We start from the raw sequence: 20,311 nt of genomic DNA on the forward strand, positions 1-20,311 counted from the left end.
ATGGCAGGACCGCATTGACAGAAAATTTTGGTTAAGCGTTGCTAAAGGGTCAAAGCAACACAAACATATTTATGACATTATGTAAAAATCATTTTGGGTCCCGGGTCCACCTAAAAAGTTAAGAACTAAAATTTTTCCAGTGCCATGCGTGTCTGTTGCGGCTGGCTTCATCCTTGTGGCTCAGATCAACAAATCTGAGGACCTCAGTCAATCCAAGAGGCTATGGCACATATGCGGCAAGACACCAAGCTGCACTGATTCAATGCACCTCTGAGAATCACTCAGCGCCTCAAAGCAGAGCATGGAGACACTGAACATCAGTGCTGCACTGACCCAGTAATCACCTCTAGTGGCCGTCTGAATAACAGCAACTTGAGGTGTAACCTTTCTGTAAAAAAATAAATAAAAAAAAGGAAGTATTTACATTGAAAACTCTGCAGAGACAGGCTATAGACGTTAGAACCACTACATTATGCTTTCATTGCTCTGCTGATTATAGTGTGCCTTTAGGATACATTAAATGTTAATTTAACCCCTCAAGGACCAAACTTCTAGAATAAAAGGGAATCATGACATGTCAGACACGTCATGTGTCCTTAAGGGGTTAAAATGGGACTCTTCTTGTGACCAATATCCAACAGTGCAGCTAGCAAAATTATGCTAACTGAAATGGAACAAACTTTTGACATTTGTGCTGCACTTGATTGGCAGAAAACTTAATAAATTGCTGCCAAGTGTCCAACAGTGTTAATTTTGTTGACTAACAATTTCAGTCACATTTTAGTCGACTAAAACAATTCAGATAACAAAAATACGACAAACAAAAATGGCTTTTTAGTCAAAAAAAAACTATGACTAAAACTAGAGAGGTAGAGGGACACACATGCAAAAGAGACAGAGGCTTTAACTTAAGCCATCTGATTTTAGTTGTGTCAACCAAAATCTACTGGAGATTTAGTGGACTAAAACTAAAGCAATTCAGAGACTAAAAATAAAATCGCTTTTTAGTCAAAAGACTATGAATAAAACAAAGTTGAAATTTGCTGTCAAAATTAACAATGGTGCCAAACACTTTTTTTTAAAGTTTACGATAGCTTACATCAGCCAGATTTTAAAACTGACCATTTGCACATTTAAAGCTACTAGATTTCCATTACAGTATTGGGCTCCATATTTCAGGTGTGCAATACGTTCACTATTGCAGTAGTTAAAAACGATCTGTCACTTTCAGGGTCTTTGCATAATTTGCAAAGACCCTCAAAGGCAACTTCAGCTTCTTCTGACAGAAGCTGAGAGAGTACAACACTTGTGATATATGAAGTCTCTTGACCATTCACAATGAGCAAGACTATGCCTAGTTCCCACAGCTTCACTCTATGTTCAAATCTGTTTTCAGAGCAGCAATGGGTGGCAATGCCAGGCTGAGGTTATCGCTGGCTGCTTTCAGCCAATCACAGTGCCCAGTCCTGTTATGAGTGGAATGAATGGAATCTCTGCCTTGTCCACACATAAAGAGGGAGCCAGGCTGCCAGAGACCTCCATTCAGTGTTTATTATTATTATGATATTAACTGCTAGATACAGTTTAAAACTGAATGGAGTGACAGTGCCGGGGGGCATCAGGCACTATACTCTATTCCAGGAACTGGTTACAGTGCTCACCAATTCGCAAACACCAAACACGTTTACACCGAACAAAATCAATCATTTAAGGCATAAAAAAATAAAAAAAAATAAAAAAGAGGTCAAGACATAAATGGGAACTTCCAAGTTGGTTTTCAAAGTTTAGCTACAACACGCCGGGAGATTTCAGTGGGTAGTTACAAAAGTTAGCAGGACATTAAGATAAAATGCTATAAGACGGATTGATACAAGCAAACTAAAGCAGACAGGCTCATATCACAGACTCTATGAACACTGCGGGGAGATCACGGCCACCTTTCCCCTCCATGCACAGGAGCAGCCTGGTGCCCTCGGTACTCCCTATATCCAGACAGAGGGCGGAAATGTCCCCAGCCAGCCCGAGCTGCAGTAACCGGGAGCAGCCGCTGGGTGTGACAGTGAGATCGCGGCCGCTCTATGTCGGACCGGGGACCATGTGGCTGCTGAAGAACCTCTTGCTGCCGCTGCTGAAGGTGTATTATATCGGGGTTAAGGTGGTGCTGGAGCAGCTGTTCGGCCGAGCCTTCGCCGTACCAGGTCAGTCGGTCCATGCATTGCATTGTATTGATTAACCCAGTGAGTGCCAGGAGAGCCGTCACACACCGTGCGGGGAGCGCCGAGGGTGAGCGGGGCAGGTGTGATGGGCTTTATCGCGTTCTTACGGTCGCCGTCACGGGACATATCGCCGCCGGAGGGCCCCCTTGATCGGGATAGCGCGCGATATCTCGCGATAGCTGTGAGCTCGCGGTGTTGGTGGGAGGGTGCTGCTGTGTACAGTCCGCCGGCGACATACTGAGCGAGTCCGGCCCGGGATCGGCTGAGGAGGATCGGTAAGAATGGTTTATCTCTCCACACACAGCCCGGGCAGGGTGAGCCAGGGGGGTGAGAGGATGTCGGGGTGTTAGTGGGGGGAGCGCGAGCAGGCCGGCGATAGACCAGGTTAGCGATGCCGTGATCAGACGATTCATGTCCGGACCCGGCATGGAAGGAACCCCGGCGGGGAGGAGGGCTGGGCGCGATTTCGGGGTCTGATTCTGGTATTAGTCTTTAGTAAACCCCTCTCACAGGAAGGCGCAATCCCGCGATAGCCTTACGAGATGACCGCGCGCTCCCGAGAGCTACCGCTTGCCTCGAACCTGCTTGGCCCCGCCCACTCACTGCACTTTCCCGAGAGCTGCCGCTCGCTATCGGCCTCACTGGCCCCGCCCACTCACTGCACTTTCCCGAGAGCTGCCGCTCGCTATGGGCCTCACTGCCCCCGCCCACTCACTGCCCCGTCTGCTATTTTTCGAGCGTGGCCCCTGCCTGTCTAGGGAGGAGGGTTGACTTAGAGTTGGAGAAATTATTTTGGTGGAAAAGTTAACAAATATGTAGTTTTGTTTTCTTTGCCTGATCACTGTTACCATACACTGATCAGCCACAGTAACAGAACCACTGACGGGTAAAGTGAATAACATTGATTATTGTGTTACAATGGCACCTGTGAAGGGGTGGGGTATATTAGGCAGTAAGTGAACAGTCCCTTATCTTCCAACTTTAGCAAACTGTGAATCAGGATACCAGAAAGGAGAGTGGTGAAATGGGTGGGCCAGTGAAGGAATTGTCCTCCACCATAAAATGATGGACCTGTGGAAAGGGGGTAGTCCACCCGAGTTAAAGGGACACTTTAGGCACGCAAACCACTACAGCTTATTGAAGTGGTCTTGGTGCAGTGATCCTGTCTCATTGACCCTGCAATGTTAATTATTGCAATTTCTGAGAAACTGCAATAATTACTTTGCAGGGTTAAGACTGCCTCTAGTGGCTGTCAATCAGATTACACAGAAGCTCTCCTGTAGGTCAAATTGCTAAAAAAACAAAACAAAAGAACTTTACGAAACACTATCGTCACGAGAACAACTGCAGCTCAATGGTGTCTATAGCCTGTTCATGCAGACTATTTAATGCGTTTTAATGTTTACAGCCTGGGAACACCTCTAGTGGCAGTCTGAGTGACTGTCACTAGAGGTGACCCGGGACTCTCTAGTGGCAGTCTGAGTGACTGTCGCTAGAGGTGTTACTAAACAGTAATGTAAACACTGCCTTTTCTCTGAAAAGGCAGTGTTTACACTGAAAAGTCTGCAGGGACAGGCTATAGACACCAGGACAAATACATCAAACTGTAGTGGTTCTGGTGACTAAAGTGTCCCTTTAAAAATGTAATTTTCTCTCGTTGAAAATAACTGGCTCCTAAAGTTTTTTAGCTGGCTTCTAGATTCCAAACAAATTTGTCAAGCCCTGGTGTAATCCTTATTAATCAGAAACAGAAAACCGTAGTAGGCCATCAAAAGACAAGTACCCTAGCTTCTGAACAGTGGGGTCTGAGAGTTTTCGTCTGTCCATTAACCACATCAACAAAATAAGCTTAAAGAAGAACTCCACGCACTATAATAACTTTATTGGAATTAAATTATTATGGTGCCATGAGGCCCCCTGTATTGGATTACATTCAGGGGTTAAGGTATTAACAAACAGTCTAACCCCAAAGTTTTCTGTCTGCTTTGTCTTGAACTCTTGTTTTCAACCTATCAGTACCTCACCATTTACAAGCAACCTACGTATTTTTCTAACTCCATTTTGTGAATGTATAGCTACGGAAAAGCTGAGAGTATCAGTTGACGCTCTCAGCCTGCCGTCATTTGAGACTTCCTGTTTGAAGACTCAATTAAATAATAAAAAAAAAAACACTCACAAGGTGGAAATAAAGTGCACAAATGTTAAAGCAAAATTATACCATTGTATAACACAAAGTACTGAAAGACTCCTCTTATGTCTTTAAATTATATAAAGTATAAAAAGCACAGTATGTACAAAGAAAAAATGGCAGACATAGGGTAATATTGTCTGTTTATAGGTACTGCAGTATTTTAATGTTCCACTCACCAAGGTACGATGTAGATGTGCTTATTACTCAATCAGAGTATCCTCCTCCTTCTAGACTTCAAAACTTATTTTCAAGGATGTAGCACTCTTACAAAAAAAGAAAATATAAAATGGTGCAGTACTAAAATGGTTTATGAAGCCTTAGACTGCAATGCGTGATTGGAGGCAGAGCAGACTGGCACCAAACAGAAGATTTTGGGGTTAAAATGTTAACTGTTTAAACCTTGAAGGTAGGCCGCCACTAGGGACATACAGGCACTATAACAACTTCATTCAGATTAGGATGTTTTGGTGCTCCAAATTTCCTTTTAAACAAAGTAACACATTTATTGTTAAAATTGGCCAGTGGGATTTTTCTTTTTGCTATTGTTATTGTGGCCTGTTAAGCACAATCTTGAGAAGCTTACCTAAAATCCTGAATTGTTCCTTATGAAAGAATTGCATTCCGTATAAAGAGGCAATTAAAGCACCATATCTACTATAGTGCACTGTAATAGTTAAGGTATCAGAAATCCCTGGGTGCGGTCCCACATTAAATTGTCAAAGCAGTTTTGACATCTACCTGGGCACCCAAGGATCTGCCTCTCTTCAAATATAGCTAAAGCAGAATTCTCAATTCTGCATTAGTGTGTCATCAGTTCCGCCAATCTTTGGGTGGGATTCATTATTATTATTTTTTATTTATACAGCACCAACAAATTCCATAGCGCTGTACAATGGGTGGACTAAGAGACACGTAATTGTAACCAGTCAAATGGTGCAACCATTTTTTAGTTGCCATCAGCTGGAAAAGCAATAGTTTAGTGCCGGACAGTGGTGCAAGCATTATTTAGTTGCCATTATCTGGAAAAAGCAATACTTTGGTATCTGACAGTGTTGCAAGCATTGTTTACTTTCTATAAGCTGAACAAGCAATAGTTTGGTGCCTGACAGTGGTGCAACCACTATTTAGTTGCCATAGTTGGAAAAAGCAATAATTTGGTGCAATAATCAGTAGCACTGATAAAAGCAATAATCAGTAGCACTGATAAAAGCACTACCAATACCAACGTCTGCAAAATAAATGTTTTTTTGGGGTGTTTGACAGTGTTACAAGCGGTACATCAACTGTAAAATCAATCATTCCAGAACCAATTCTGAAAGGAAAATGTAAATGTAATTAAGAACTAAATACCAAATTTAACAGTGTTAAAAAGGGACGAAATGACTAGGAAGCCAAATATACAGTGTGTAAACCAGGAACTTTTTGTTTCTGTGGCAAACAAAGGTATTGCTGATTTAAAAGCTCACATAGAAACTGAGAAGCACAAGACCACAATTTGAGGAGAGGGTTCTTAAAAATAATGCCAAATTACTTTGTAGGAGTAGGTAGTAAATCTAAACAACAAATTTCTATAGCTGAAAGTATTTTTGCTTTCCACACAGTAAAGCTTGGCAATAGTTATAAATCAAATGATTGTACATCTGTCTTGTTAAAGAACACATTTCCTGACTCTAAAGCAGCTAGACAATTTTCCAGTACTAGAACAAAAACAAGCAATTGTTAATTCCCAGATTTTACTATTAACATGACGTAAAGTCATGATTTTATTAAAGACACGGAGGCTCATATTATGCATATCTCTTTCTTTATTACTCTCAGCAGCAAAGATAGAGAAATATAAATATATCAAAATGACCTGATCGGAGGTGTGACCCTCTGAGCCGTAGGAGGGCCCGATAATGTAACGGACCCAGAAAAACCGCCTGAATGGAGGCTGCGAGTAGACCGAAAATCCTTGCCAACTGGTTGATGGACAACTCCGACACCCGAAGAGCTCGTCAAAGCCCCTCCTGGATGGTCCACATCTCGGATTCTGGTTGATAAGGAAGTTGTCGAATTGAATCCACCGTGAAACCTAAGAGTACTATTGATTGAGCTGGGTCAGGATTGACTTGTCTCAGTCGATCACGAATCCCAGGTTCCAGAGCAGATTGATCGTCAATTCCACATGGATCCTTAGCTGATCCCTATACTGGGACATGATCGGAAAGTCGTCCAGGTAAATAATCAGGCGCACGCCACGCGTACGAAGAGAGGCCACCACCGGTTTCATGACCTTGGTGAAGCACCAAGGAGCTGAGGGGAGACCGAATGGTAGGTATGTAAAACGCCACTGCCGGTCGTGCCAGGTGAGGTGGAGGTAGTCTCTGTGTTCCATCGTGATGGGTACAGTAAAATACGCGTCCGTCAGATCTAGCATGTCCAGCCAATCCGAAGTATGGAGGAGGTCTCTGAGGCAATGTATGCCCTGCATCCGAAAAATGCTAGCATCGGAGGAAACGCGTTCAGGGGATGGAGAATTATCACCGGACGGACATCTCCCCCTTTCTCTAATACTAGGAATAGGCTGCTCGTAAAGCCCAGGGAGGCAAACGGCAATTCCTCTATGGCGCCTAGACATCAAACCTCAGATTTCCGCAGAAATCGTCCCGTCCTGTCCCAAAGGAAGGGACAACTCTCTGGGGTCAGAAAATCGGACAGGCAGAGATACAAACTCGAGGTGATAACCCTTTATTGACTGAAACATGCGCTTCATATCGGTTTGGGCTTCACCGATGTCCGTAAAAGGATTAAACATAGGTCCCCAGGTCCATCACGAAGGTAGTACCAAATAACATCCCATACCATCGCCGGATGAGCTCGGTTTCGCCACCGGCATGGCAGCCGATTCGGGTTCGATTTTTAGCAAAATCGCTTCACGCCTCCCCATCGACATAGCGGAATTCGCATCCCCCAGAAGACAAATAGCCCACTGGACCCATCCTATGGCCACATCAACATCCAGGGCCGTGTCGCCAGCCGTAGCGGCACCTAGAAGTTCATACAGTTTTGACAAAGGGTGCAGGGTACCTAAATCTTATCTTGGCATCCCTTTAGGGAGCAGACCAGGCCCCTCTATGGTTTCCAGCCCGGCTTATTTAACAATCGTGCGACCTGGGGGTCAATATCAGGGGACTTGGAGGCCGAGCCCGGGAGATAAGGCAGAAAAGGGGGGGGGTTCATGCGCCGTTCAACATATTGGGTGAAATGCCCTGGGGGTTCCCCTTCAACTGATCGGCGGTGACATATGTCATCTGGATCGAACAGGGGATTGCCCCGTGGATCCAACAGCGTTTTATCATCCTCAGAGGGGCCATGTAGAGAACCCCGTGTAGTGGTAGAGGTCCCGGCAGGGGCTATACCCGTATTGGGTAGATCCCGACTCAAAAGAGTCGTGCCCTATCACGTCTGAGTCAGCCTCCGCACCCCGGTCGGTATCCGACCCTTCTGTAAGGGCTCTAGCCCGTTTCCACAGTCTAGCCTTTTTAGCCCGGCCAGGGGCTTCTTTGCGCGTGGGAGGCACGCCTTCTGTGACCGCCTCAAGCGTGTCTATCATGGCAGTTAAAACCTGCATCGAGGAGTGGGAGTCGACGTGCTTAGCCGCAGCCTTCGCCTTATGGGCTCCAGGCATGGCAAGGGCAGGCGGGGGAATCCTATCAGGTGGGGGCCGCCATGGAGGTCAAAAGCATAGCTTGAAAGGATTGGGAAAAAACGATGAAGACACCGTTCCCACGGCAGAGGCAAAGGCCTTCTGCAAGGATGACGCCATAGTGGCATCTAGTAGGGCCTGAAACTCTTGGGAGGCCACATTACCCCCAGAATTATCCTGGGTAAAGGCCTCTTGAAGGCCCTCCGGCCCCTCATCCCCATCCTGCATATAAGCAGAAAAAGTATACTCGCAAAAACAATATAAAAATCTCTGAACTAAGTTGATTAGGAAAGCAACAGGGTTGAGTAACCCATAGGAGAAATAACAAAAAAGCACAATGTATACATTACATCAGGACGTAAAACCATATATAGTATACTGACATGTACTGTAGTGGAATACACAGGGAAACAACAGCCACGAGTAAAAACCGCCTCCAAAAATGGCCGCCGCACGTGGAAGCCGGGCAGTCACCGATCGCGGGCAGCACACAGATGGGGATAAGGCGCGAGCACCTCACCCACGCGGGCAGACCGCGAGAGCGTGGAGAGAGATGTGGACGGCTTAGAGAGTCGCGGAAAACCGGCGCCCGCGGTCCGCGAGCGCTACCCAGAACAAGGTAGCCTAACAACAGGGGAGCATGGGGAGGAAGCTCCCCGGTGGAGAAAAACATAAATAAAAAGGGGGGAATCCCCACTAGGCACACCACCAGAAAGCAAAACCTGTGTAGATATACTATAAAACACAGCAAGGAAGCAAATGACATGCAGAAAAACAACAATAATAATGCAAAATCCATAACATAAATCCATAAGAGGAGCAAGATACTTAGCTGGTCTGAGAGCAGCAAAGAAAGAGGGGGATTGTGGGAGACACTGGCATTTTATAGTCACTTCCTCTGTTATGTGGTTGGTTGCCTGTGTGCCTATACAGGTTTTTCTTTCATTTTGATATATTAATATTTCTCTATCTTTGCTGCTGAGAGTAATAAAGAAAGATATGCATAATATGAGCCTCCGTGTCTTTAATAAAATTCAGTTTTTGCCCCTCATTATGTTGCAACTTTGAAGGCATTTGAAGAAAATTATATTTCTGACTGTGGAGTTGCTACAGATGGGAGCAATCATGGGTCATTAAAATTATTTCCAATAATAATCCAATAGTTCTACTGGAAAGACGGTGGTATGCAGTCAAAGTTAGTTAGTTGAAGTGCGAAACTTGCCAAATGAGCATTGCACTTACAGGTGATAATTGTAATGCCATGTTCTGTAGAGTACACTGTAAAGACAATGTAAATAATGTTTTTTCAAAGTTATAGGAGCACTATAGTGCCAGGAAAACAAACTCGTTTTCCTGGCACTATAGGATCATTAGGTCCCCCCCACCCGCAGGGCCCCCCTTCAGCCACTTTCCTTTCTCCAGCGCCGTGCCCCCTCTGTGCTGGGGAACTCTCAACCCCCTGCCGACGTCAGATCCGAATGCACATGCGCGGCAAGAGCTGCACGTGCATTCAAACAGCCCGTATGAAAGCATTACTCAATGCTATTTTTCACAGTGAGAATCACGGAAGCGCCTGTATTGGCTGTCAGTGAGACAGCCACTAGAGGCTGGATTAATCCTCATTGAAACATATCAGTTTTCTCTGAAACTGCTATGTTTTCATCTGCAGGCTTAAAACTAGAGGGACCTGGCACCCAGACCACTTCATTGAGCTGAAGTGGTCTGGGTGCCTATAGTGGTCCTTTAAATATCTTTTTAAAAATAGTTCCTTGATTGTTGTCGGCTGCACACCATAGTCACCAGAACAACTGCAGCTTATTGTATTTGTTCTGTTGAGTATAATCATTCCCTTCAGGCTTTTTGCAGTAAACACTGTCTTTTCAGAGAAAGGGATAACGCCACAGGCTAGCTTAGGGATAACGCCACAGGCTACTTAGAGGTGCTCACTGGGGTAGTGCTGCACAGTGTTGATGATGATTGGTCTATGCTGTGTTTGGCTTGTGCTAGCTCTGCCCCTGGTCTGCCTCCTTGATATAATTGGATGATGTCAGCCAAGCAGGCAGATCAGGGGCAGGTTTTGCTATATTTAGAGGTGGTGAAGATCAGGGGCGCTAGACGGTGTTTTTAACAATATGGTCAGGAATACATGTTTGTGTTCCTTTAAATAATTGTAATCATGATGCTCTAGAAAAATAGAAAATTGAAGTTGAGAATAATATTTTTAAAATATATCAGTTTTTCCATATTCCAAATTCATATTTAACTCTGTAGAAGTTCTACACAATTTGGTTTCTGTCAAAAATGTTTTATCGGACTAGTTGACTAAAAACTTTACACTTCTGAAGGGTAAGGAGCTTCTATCTCAAAAATGCAACAAAGGACTTGATCGAGAGTGTGTTGACTTCTCTGCAGAAATAAAAAGCCTCTAAAGTAATTGTTTGGAGTAGGGCAGGTGGATGAAGCCCCTTCAAGTTTTCTCTTGTTTTACTTGGATGTTCCTTCATGAGGTACCCAATTGGATTGATGTAGAATCCACTGTTCAATGACTGATTGAGACAGATGTTCCAATTGATGATGTGAATTGTTTTAACCAATTTAGTCATCTTTAAAAATGCACAGAACAATATAAGAATGATAAAAATTTCAAAGAATTGTTGTCACACTAAAAATAGTTTGAAAGCTCTAAAAGTATTGAATGTCATTCAGAATTGTTCAACATTGCTCAATTCTTCTTTGCAATCTCTCCTTACAATGGCAATGTGGAGTGACTTTTCTCTCTCATGCAGGCTCTATGGACAATGGAGAGCAACAAGTTAACAGTTGACTCTGTAAAGGGGTCTTTTGTCCAATATAATTTCAAAGATATGTAGTGTTACTTAAAAAGCATTCAAAATTGATCAAAAAAATTCAATCTTAAGAGAAGTGTAGTTAGGCACAAGAAGTCGAGAACAATGATACAAGCACTACGGCAGTTAACTGTCCCTTTTTTTGTTTAGATGTCTGACAGTGGTACAGCTGGCAGTAAATTCAAATATTTTTTTCAGGGTTTGACAGTGTGGTACATTCGCAGTGCATTTTGTGAGTAGACGGGGCTGGGTGCTCTGTGTTCTAAATGGATGTGGTGTGTCATCCCAGTGAAGAAACTATCATCTATATGCAGCCCAAACACGGAGGTGACACCTCCGCCTTTACTGCACTCCTGTGACTAAATTTCAGCCCATGAGAATCTGTTCCTGGAGGTGTCTGGCTGCAAAAAAATTTTTTTATTTTTTTTTTATGATCTCAAAAATAAATTGTATGACTACACTCATTCCCAGTTGCCTTAAATTAGTCAGCGTTCAAGTACAGTTATATACATAGATACACATGTAGAGAGAGATGTGTGTGTGTAATTTGCTTTTTTTTTTTTTAAAGCTGTTTATCAGCATAGTACATCAAAAAAATAAAAATAATTGTATACCTAAAGAGCTGAATTTCCACATAATGATAAATGCCAAAATGAAGGATATTTCGACAGTGCAATAGTTTTCTGACCTTGGAGAGTATGTGGTGTTTTTTAATTGTACATCCAACTTTTAAGTTGACCTGAAAAACCCCCCAAAAGATGAATTATGTTATTCTAATCCAAAGACATTAGTGCCAGATTGTACTAATTAAGCACCGTTATGCATGACTCTTTGATAAACCTTTGTACATGTGTGCAATAATAATGTCTTTATTTTCTCAAACAACAATATATTTTATTTTTGTCTTTAATTTAAATGACCTTGTGCTGTTATGGCATTATAAACAAGGTGCTGGATACTTTCTTTTATTTTAAGTTTCATTTGGATCATTAAAAGAACACTCCACTCCAAGCACCATAACTACTAAAGCTCATTGTACTGCTTATGGTGCAAGAAGTGCTCTGGCACTCATTATTAGTAGTCAAACCATTTTAGAACAGTTTAACTTCTAACCTGGGGTAAGCAGGGTGGCACTCCCGTCCTCCGCTATGAACAATGGAGAGCTAGAAGCTCTCTTTCTGAGGCAAGCCCTGCACATTGTTTGAGAACCATTATCCGACACTCTCTGCCAATGAGTTTGCCCTGCACCACACTAAAACAGTTTGACTACTTGCAATGGTGTAGTGCCAGATACTCCTGGCACCGTGTCCACTACAGTGCGCTGTAATGCTTATTGTGATTGCAGTGATCCATAACATTTTAAATACCTTGCAATCAAACTTTACATAAGTTAAGTCATTGAATCCAAAAGGGCAATACAAATTGAACTTTTGTCCTGAGTTTTAACCAGCCCCTATGCCTTCACCTGTGGGCAAGGGGTTGCATGAAACCTTGTTTGCACAAGTAGGGAACTACATCCAGGGTCAGTTTCTGATGCAGGGTTGTCAAGCTGAACTCTACAGTGCTGGCTGTTTTTTTTTTTTTAGCTAAAAGACACAGACACCCAAAGTGTGTGTGTGTGTGTGTGTGTGTGTTTATGTATGTGTGTATATCTATCTATCTATCTATCTATCTATCTATCTATCTATCTATCTATACATAATAACCATCTGTTCCTTGGCAGGTCTTAAATTTAGGTACAACCTCAAATGAACAAAACAATGACATATTACACTATATAAATTAAACCAAAATGGAGACGATTTGTGTGAAAAACTAAGTACACTAAGCAGCAATAACTTGAAGTAATAGTTTTTATTTATGACTTTATCAGTCTGTCACATCTTTGTGAAAATGTTTTGTCCCACTCTTCTTTACAACGGTGCTTCAGTACATTGAGGTACATTTTTTTATACACAGCTCTTGTAAGGTCTAAAGCATTTCAGTGCCACGGCATTTCAATCAAGTTGAGGTCTGGACTTTGACTGGGCCATTACAACACTTTGATTCTTTTCTTTTTCAGCCATTGTGTTGTAGATTTGCTGGTGTGTTTGTGATTATTGTCCTGTTGCATGACCCAATCTTAACCAAACTTGAGCTGTCAGACAGATGACACATTTGATTCTAGAATACTTTAGTATACAGAGGCGTTTAAATGGCCTTATAACCTTTCCAAGTTTGCTGGGCAGCAACAATTGCTTCTCTAAGACAATTGCTGATGTATTTCCTCCTTGTCATCATGTTAAAACACACCCAAATACTCCAGACCAGCAAACTACTACAACTTCACCTTTAAAAGACACAAACAAATAAAAAAAAATATGTAATTCTCATCACTTCATTCGTACTTAGTATACTAATAGTGACTTAGAATACTGCATGTTGTTTGGTCGCATAATTACTTATTTTGTTCACTTCTTAGTATTCTTAAACACAGCATTGTAAACCACTTTGTAGTTATTATAATCAAATCATAATGTATATAGGGCAAACTTTGGCAGGTCTGATATCGGGAGAAGTAGGAGGTAGGTGTGCTGCACGAGTGCTTGTGTATGTGATGCAGGTTGCATCATGGGCCACATGCCTGCCCACAAAGCAGTGCTTTAGCGGCCATACGCCAAGTGTTGGTTGTACGCTCATGTATGGGATTAAATCCTTCAAATATTTCTTGATATATATGTTTAAATTGTTTACTTAATATACCCCTTAAGTAAACATATGCATTTTTGTCTGCATGTTTTCTTTCAGGGTATATATATATAAAAACAAAAAAAAACTGACAACAGCTGCAGACCTGCTGTCTGCCGCCTTAGCAAGCTTTCTCTTCTTTTTGGGCACAGATTTTTAAGTCTGTGCTTGGGGAAACAACCAATCAGAGGCTTGCACATGTGATTGCAGCTTACCAGTGCTTCTCAACCAGACGTGGTGTAGCTTATTGAGAAGGGAGGAAGGCTTGTGCACTCTGTCTCAGCGCACCTGCCACTACTGTTAGCTCTGTGGAACTGAAGTACTTTGTGTCTGGATTGTTCCTATAAAAGTTGTACATTTCATTACAAATGAAGTGTGTTATTAATCTGTTTTCCTGACACTAGGTGAAAAGGTTGGCCTGTCGGTTGACCAGGGGGACAGAGTTGAAGTCAGGTGTCACATTGACAACCTTGTGACTAAACAGGTCTGTTAAAGCAAGGCATGTAGGTACTAAAATTATAATATGGCTTGTGTTTTGGGGATAATACAAGTTGTTGGGATAGGCAAGCCTCTTCTGGGTGCAACACAAAATGAATTTGAGGTGTTTAGTAATCTTGAGACTGACCTATTTACTTATTCTATTAGCTGCTCTGCAAGCCTCTGCTGGACCACACATAAACTCAGAGACAAGCTAGGAGCATGGGAAAGAACAATGGTGGATTGTAGGTCTGTTTGGAAAATAAAGTTGTATTTATGCATGTGTGTATTATTTTGTAAATATGAGTCTCTGCTATGCAATTGCTTTTGCTCCTAGCGTGCAACTCTCAAATATTTTAGGGTAGCATGTTCAGAAGTTGACTTGTTATAGAACATCATTGCTCCCTCTCTATTGTCCACAAAGATGACTTTTAAAATAGACTTTCTATGAGAAATCAGCACTTTTATAAATTAGCCAGGGAACTCCCCCCTGGCTGTCAATCAGACAGCCAAGGGAGATTCCTTCCTACTTTCGTTAGCTCCCTTGAGTCCCCTAATGGAAGTGGCAGGCACGCTGTACTTGAGTGTGCCTACCTCCCCCTCCCTCCCTCACAGACCTCAGACCAGCTTGACATCTTCATCCTTGCACATGCGACTGGGTGCGCACGTGTGCACGAACAGCTGCGTGTGCACGTGGGGAGCAAGTCAGAGGCTTCTCAATGAGAGTTATTTCCTTGTGAAAAAAATGAAAGTCTTCCGGGGGGGGGGGGGGGGAGGGGAGGGGCTTACAAAGGCTGCGGTTATAAGAACTGCAGCTTTTGTAAGCTATTTTAAACTAAATTCTCAATAAATACATACATGTAAATATGTATGTGTGTGTGTGTGTGTGTGTGTGTGTGTGTATTGGGAGTATATCTAGTAAACTCTTGTTTTTTTTGGTGGGGTGTTTGGAAGTGTGGAGTGGACCTTTAAGTAAGTTTTTTGTTCAAAAGTTTTTTGTAAAAAAAACAAAACAAGCATATTCATTTAATAATTTTATCACTAGTTAAAGGGATTCTATAACATTATAGTGCCCTTTGGTACCAGACTCCCTCACGACCCCCCCCCCCCTGTTTCTCTGGTGGGACGGGGCATTGTACCCAGACCATTTCAATAGGATGTAGTGGTCTGTGTGCCTATAGCGTTGCTTTATTTGGTTTCTTTACCTTTTACTAATATTTTGTAGTTTGTAACAAAAGCAGATTTTTTTTTTTGGTCTTGAGATTTTGCACTTCATGTTTCTCAAGAACACCCATATAGCATGAAGAAATTGTTGTTCTAATAAGATTATAACCATTAAAAACAGACTTTTCATTGCCACTCCATTACCTACAATTTAATTTAGATTGATTGTGTTCTTGCAAATGTTTGCATTAATTATAGGCTAGTATTTTAGCCAGGCATATGTTGTCTCATTATATCTCTATCTTACTGCCTTTAGCAGGTACTCATTGACGAGTGAAGCACCAACTGAAGGAACGTCAGCTAAGAAGCAATGGAGATAAAAAACGAAAGTTTACAGCCTGACCTTAAACTAGTTGCTCATCCAAGAGCAAAGAGTAAGGTATGGAAGTACTTCGGGTTTGACACCAATGCCGAAGGATGCATTTTACAGTGGAAAAAGATCTATTGCCGCATTTGCATGGCCCAAATAGCTTATTCTGGGAATACCTCCAACCTTTCGTACCATCTTGAGAAAAATCACCCTGATGAGTTCTGTGAATTTGTCAAAAGTAACACTGAGCAGATGAGGGAAGCTTTTGCAACTGCATTTTCCAAATTAAAGCCAGAATCTTCTCAGCAAACTGTCCAGGAAACATTAATAATGAAAAGCAGCCATAACTTTGACAACAAGAAGCACCTAGAATTGACCTCTGCTGTAATCAGCATGATTTGTGAGGGCATGTTCCCTGCTTCGATATTGGATGAACCTACATTTAAAGCTCTTTTGAGAACAGCTGATCCCCGGTATGAATTTCCAAGTAGAAAGTTTATTTGCACACGAGTGTTGCCTGAAAAATATAATGCGGTGAGAGATGTCATACTAAAAGAACTGACAGATATTTTGTGGTGTGGAATGTCCACTGATTTCTGGAGGAGCGAAAATCAGAACCGATCGTATGTGACCCTTTCAGTCCATTATCTGTGCTCTGGGACTTCGCATTTTTTATCGGTAAATTCACGGTTCTTAAAAACATTTGAGGTACCAGAGGAGAACAAAGCTGAGACTATAACACGAGTCCTATATGAAACCTTCATTGAATGGGGAATAAATTCCAAAGTATTTGGTGCTACTACAGATTACAGTAAAGACATTATCAAAGCATGCTCCCTTCTGGATATCCCCGTGGTTATGCCTTGCTTAGGTCATACATTTAATATGGGTATACAGCAAGCCTTCCAACTACCAAAACTATCTGGACTTCTTTCTAGGTGCAGAAAGCTAGTAGAATATTTTCAGCAGTCTTCCCTTGCAATGTATATGCTATGTGAGAAACAGAAACAGCAAAACCTATTTCCTTGCATGCTTGTAAGTGACCGTGTGTCCTGGTGGGGTAGTACTCTTTCCATGTTGCAGCGTCTTAAGGAGCAACAATTTACAATTGCCGGTGTTTTGGTGGAGGACAGTAATAATCATCATCTCATGTTAGAAACTAGTGAGTGGAATACAATTGAAGGTCTGGTGGACTTGCTACAGCCATTTAAGCAAGTAGCAGAAATGCTTTCTATGTCAAAATTTCCTACCATTAGTATGGTAAAACCTCTTCTGCATATGCTACTAAATACATCCCTGAACATCAAAGACACTGACCTGAAAGAAATCAGCATGGCTAAAGAAGTGATTGCTAAAGGTCTCTCATCTACCTATCAGCAGACGCCAGAAATAGACATGTTTCTAAATGTGGCAACCTTTTTGGATCCAAGGTACAAAAAGCTTCCATTTCTATCTGCATTTGAACGAGCACAAGTTGAAGGTCGAGTGATTGAGGAAGCTAAAAGCCTTTTAGACAGAGGGAAAGAAAACTACCGGGCTGATGATAAAGTTTTTTCAATGTCTGATGAACCCCCAGTAAAAAAAAGTATGGTTTCTTCCACCCCACCACCTACCAGTAGCATCAACAATATGTTGGCTGAAATCTTCTGCCAGTCAGGAACGTCTGAAGACCCGGAGGAATGGCATGCACAAATTGTAGAAGAATTGAGCAATTTTAAATCACAAAAAGTTCTTGGTTTAAACGAGGACCCTCTGAAATGGTGGTCTGACCGTTTGGCTTTATTTCCATTATTACCAAAGGTGCTTCAAAAGTACTGGTGCATTACAACCACAAGAATCATCCCTGAACGTCTCTTTAGTTCATCAGCAAATGTTATAAATGCAAAAAGAAATAGACTTGCACCTGCACATGTAGATGAGCAGGTATTTTTGTATGAGAACACACGAAATTGCTCCGATGCAGAGCCAGAAGATGACGAGGAAGGAGAGTGGGGCCTACAGCAAGAACCTTTTTTTAACATAAATGAAACTGTCAATATTGGCAGCAACTTCTTTACAGCAAGAGACAGTGGGTTCATTTAAATACTTTAAAATGTTATTAGTGATATTGATAATAAAGGTATTTGTCATACCAGCTACCAAAAAAGTTTTAACTGGATGAGATATTTAATGTATAGACTATTTTAGCCATTACTATGTATATGAGTTGTTGTCTACTTTATAAATACACACACTGCTCCTGGGCACAAAATCTTCATTAGCTATTGGCAAGGAAATTCATCCCTCGTGAGTGTGACATGCACCCTTTAGCCTTGCAGTGGTGAGTAACTTTTGTAAGGCTTGGCTAGTAGCGTAAAACTTGAAATTTTAAACCTAGTAGTGCTCTACTATCATACTTCAAATTACCAGGAATATATTCGCCGGTGGTTTAGTAATTTGTTCAGGGAATTATTTTTTTTTTTTTTTTTTTTATCAAAACATGTAAATATGACTGCATGTATTTTGTCATACTCCCAACGAAAAAAGTGAAACGCTGCATGTGTTAAGGAAGCAACAGACTTTATGCTCATTTAGTAGTTTCTGTGGTGGTGGTTCCTGAGAAATTAATTGTAATTAAATTGAAAGGGCAGTTATTATTTAATAGATGGCATCCATTGTTTCCATACTACTCAGCACAACTCTTGAGAGCTTGGCCAGCATGTGAGCCTAATTGTTTCAGTTGGGGTATGTGGATTCAACGGTTGATGTGCATTGTTTGGCGGATTCTGCAGATCTCTCCTCCAGTCTCACATTATATCAAGTTATGACCACCGTAATCACAGTCTGGAACACTTCATTAGGAAAGCCACTTATTGTATATTCCCACTTATCAGGCTGATCTGTACTTGACACGTGCCGCTGTTTGTGCTCTTTCTGAAATGGGAAGCCACTGAGGTGGGAGAGAAAGGATATACTAACTCTCTCACAGAGGCTTCACATAGTGAAGGAGTGGGGAGAGAACATAAACACTAATTGCTGCACTAGCTTAGCACAACACTATACCACGAGGATAAATAATGAAAGCTAAATAAATATGGGCATTATAAGTAAGAGATGTATGAGTGTGTGTTATTCTACAGCTACTTATGTATAGTTAGAGAGAAACACTATGAGAAAGAATACATAATAAAAATAAAAAGTATATTCAAAGTCATTGCTGAGTAGCTACAAAGCAACATATTCTAACATGTTTAAGACCATTAAAATGCCTACTAGTAAGAAACCTGTTCAAATCCCTGTTCACACATTTGACAACTTACCAAGGCATTAAAGGAACACTATAGGGTCAGGAACACAAACGTGTATTCCTGACCTTATAGTGCTAAACCCACCATTTAGCTGGCTTGCCCCTCCATAGCCCCCCTGTAAAAGTTTAAAACTCACCTTATTCCCAGCGCCGCGCGGGTCTGCCGGCACAGGCTCCGCCCACTTTGTGACATAATCAAAATGGCCGATTTTTAACCTATCCAATGCTTTCCCATATTGAATCAATGCGTCTTTATGAGGAAAATCCAGTGTCCCCATATGTGTGTTTGTATGTGAGTGTGTCAGATGGTGAGGCTGTGTGTGGGGTGAGTATGGCTAAATAAGTGTGTACCTTTTATTTACCATTTATGCTCTGACAGTCAAAGAATTATTGTGAATTATGGGCTCCTAACTTTTAGCCATGAATCCTAAAATGGAGCCCTATTTTAGCCTACTGTTTTACTAATGCATTTGCCAGCTAGACAGTGCTTACCACTTAAAAACCATCAACAGATCAGGACATACATTTGTCTTACCCTGGGCTGTTTCTTCTTTACCTATAGCCATCTATTCAACCAAATTTTAAGGTAAAATTTCAGAAGTTTTACTTGCTTTCTCTGAACTGAAACATACATAAAGCGGATCCTCTACCTATTAAACCACCAGATAAATATATGTTTGGCAGTAAAAATCTCGTTGTTGACTAGATAGTAGATTTAATTCCAGCACTAATAGTTTAAACTGTTTTTAGATATTTAGACTGATTGTAAGTTCTAAACCTTGAATTAAGCAACCCAGCAATAATATAAAGATGGATTGCTGTATTATTTAAAACTCTCATTGAAATGAGACGGCCACTAGAGGCACTCCCTGCTTGCTTGGCGACTTTTGGTCGCCTAGCTAACGCTGGACGTCCTCATGCTCTGCATGAGGACATCTGCCATCAGTTAAATCCCATCGGAAAGCATTAAAGCAATTAGTCAAAGGAGGTGGAGCACCGACCAAGCTCTGAGGGACATAGTAAGCGCTGGAAGTGTTACAAGACTTTTAAACCCTTGCAGCGCCAGTGGGGGGGCACGAGGGAGGGGCCCCAGAAGGATATGATAGCATTAGAAATACACTTTTGTATTCATAATGTTACAATGTTCCTTTAATATTTGTTGATAAGAAATTCCGTAAAAATGTATAATTCTGTGCCAACCTTTACGCCAGCAATGCACTATGGGCGCTTTAGTTCTTGAGCAGATGAAATGCTATCTGTTAGCTGTTGACGTTTTTTTCAAAGTTTATGAAGAAACTTTACAAAAGTTATTTCAAGAATGAATTATCAGACAGCTGCGCATAGGT

General features: G+C 41.7%; 2 protein-coding genes across 4 annotated transcripts in view; both read left to right on the top strand.

Moving 5' to 3' along the window:
• Positions 1-1,980: 1,980 nt before the first annotated feature.
• DHRSX (dehydrogenase/reductase X-linked) overlaps positions 1,981-20,311 on the top strand; it is a 372,962-nt gene continuing 354,631 nt past the window's right edge. The window contains exon 1 of the mRNA XM_063450175.1: positions 1,981-2,198. Coding sequence (XP_063306245.1) covers positions 2,006-2,198 — 193 coding nt within the window. The 5' untranslated portion in view covers positions 1,981-2,005. The remainder of the gene's footprint in view (positions 2,199-20,311) is intronic.
• On the top strand, positions 2,126-20,156 carry ZBED1 (zinc finger BED-type containing 1). 3 transcript variants are annotated; one of them, XM_063450173.1, is made up of 2 exons: positions 2,126-2,198; positions 15,629-20,156. In XM_063450173.1, the coding sequence occupies exon 2, from the start codon at positions 15,680-15,682 to the stop codon at positions 17,759-17,761; it is 2,082 nt and encodes a 693-aa protein (XP_063306243.1). In that variant the 5' UTR covers positions 2,126-2,198; positions 15,629-15,679; the 3' UTR covers positions 17,762-20,156. The 3 variants fall into 3 exon arrangements, with proteins under 3 accessions (XP_063306243.1, XP_063306241.1, XP_063306242.1); XM_063450171.1 differs by having other exon boundaries at positions 2,133-2,198; positions 15,626-20,156; XM_063450172.1 differs by lacking the exon at positions 2,126-2,198 and adding an exon at positions 2,436-2,491 and having other exon boundaries at positions 15,626-20,156.

Source organism: Pelobates fuscus, chromosome 1, assembly GCF_036172605.1.
Source record: "Pelobates fuscus isolate aPelFus1 chromosome 1, aPelFus1.pri, whole genome shotgun sequence".
NCBI lineage: Eukaryota > Metazoa > Chordata > Amphibia > Anura > Pelobatidae > Pelobates > Pelobates fuscus.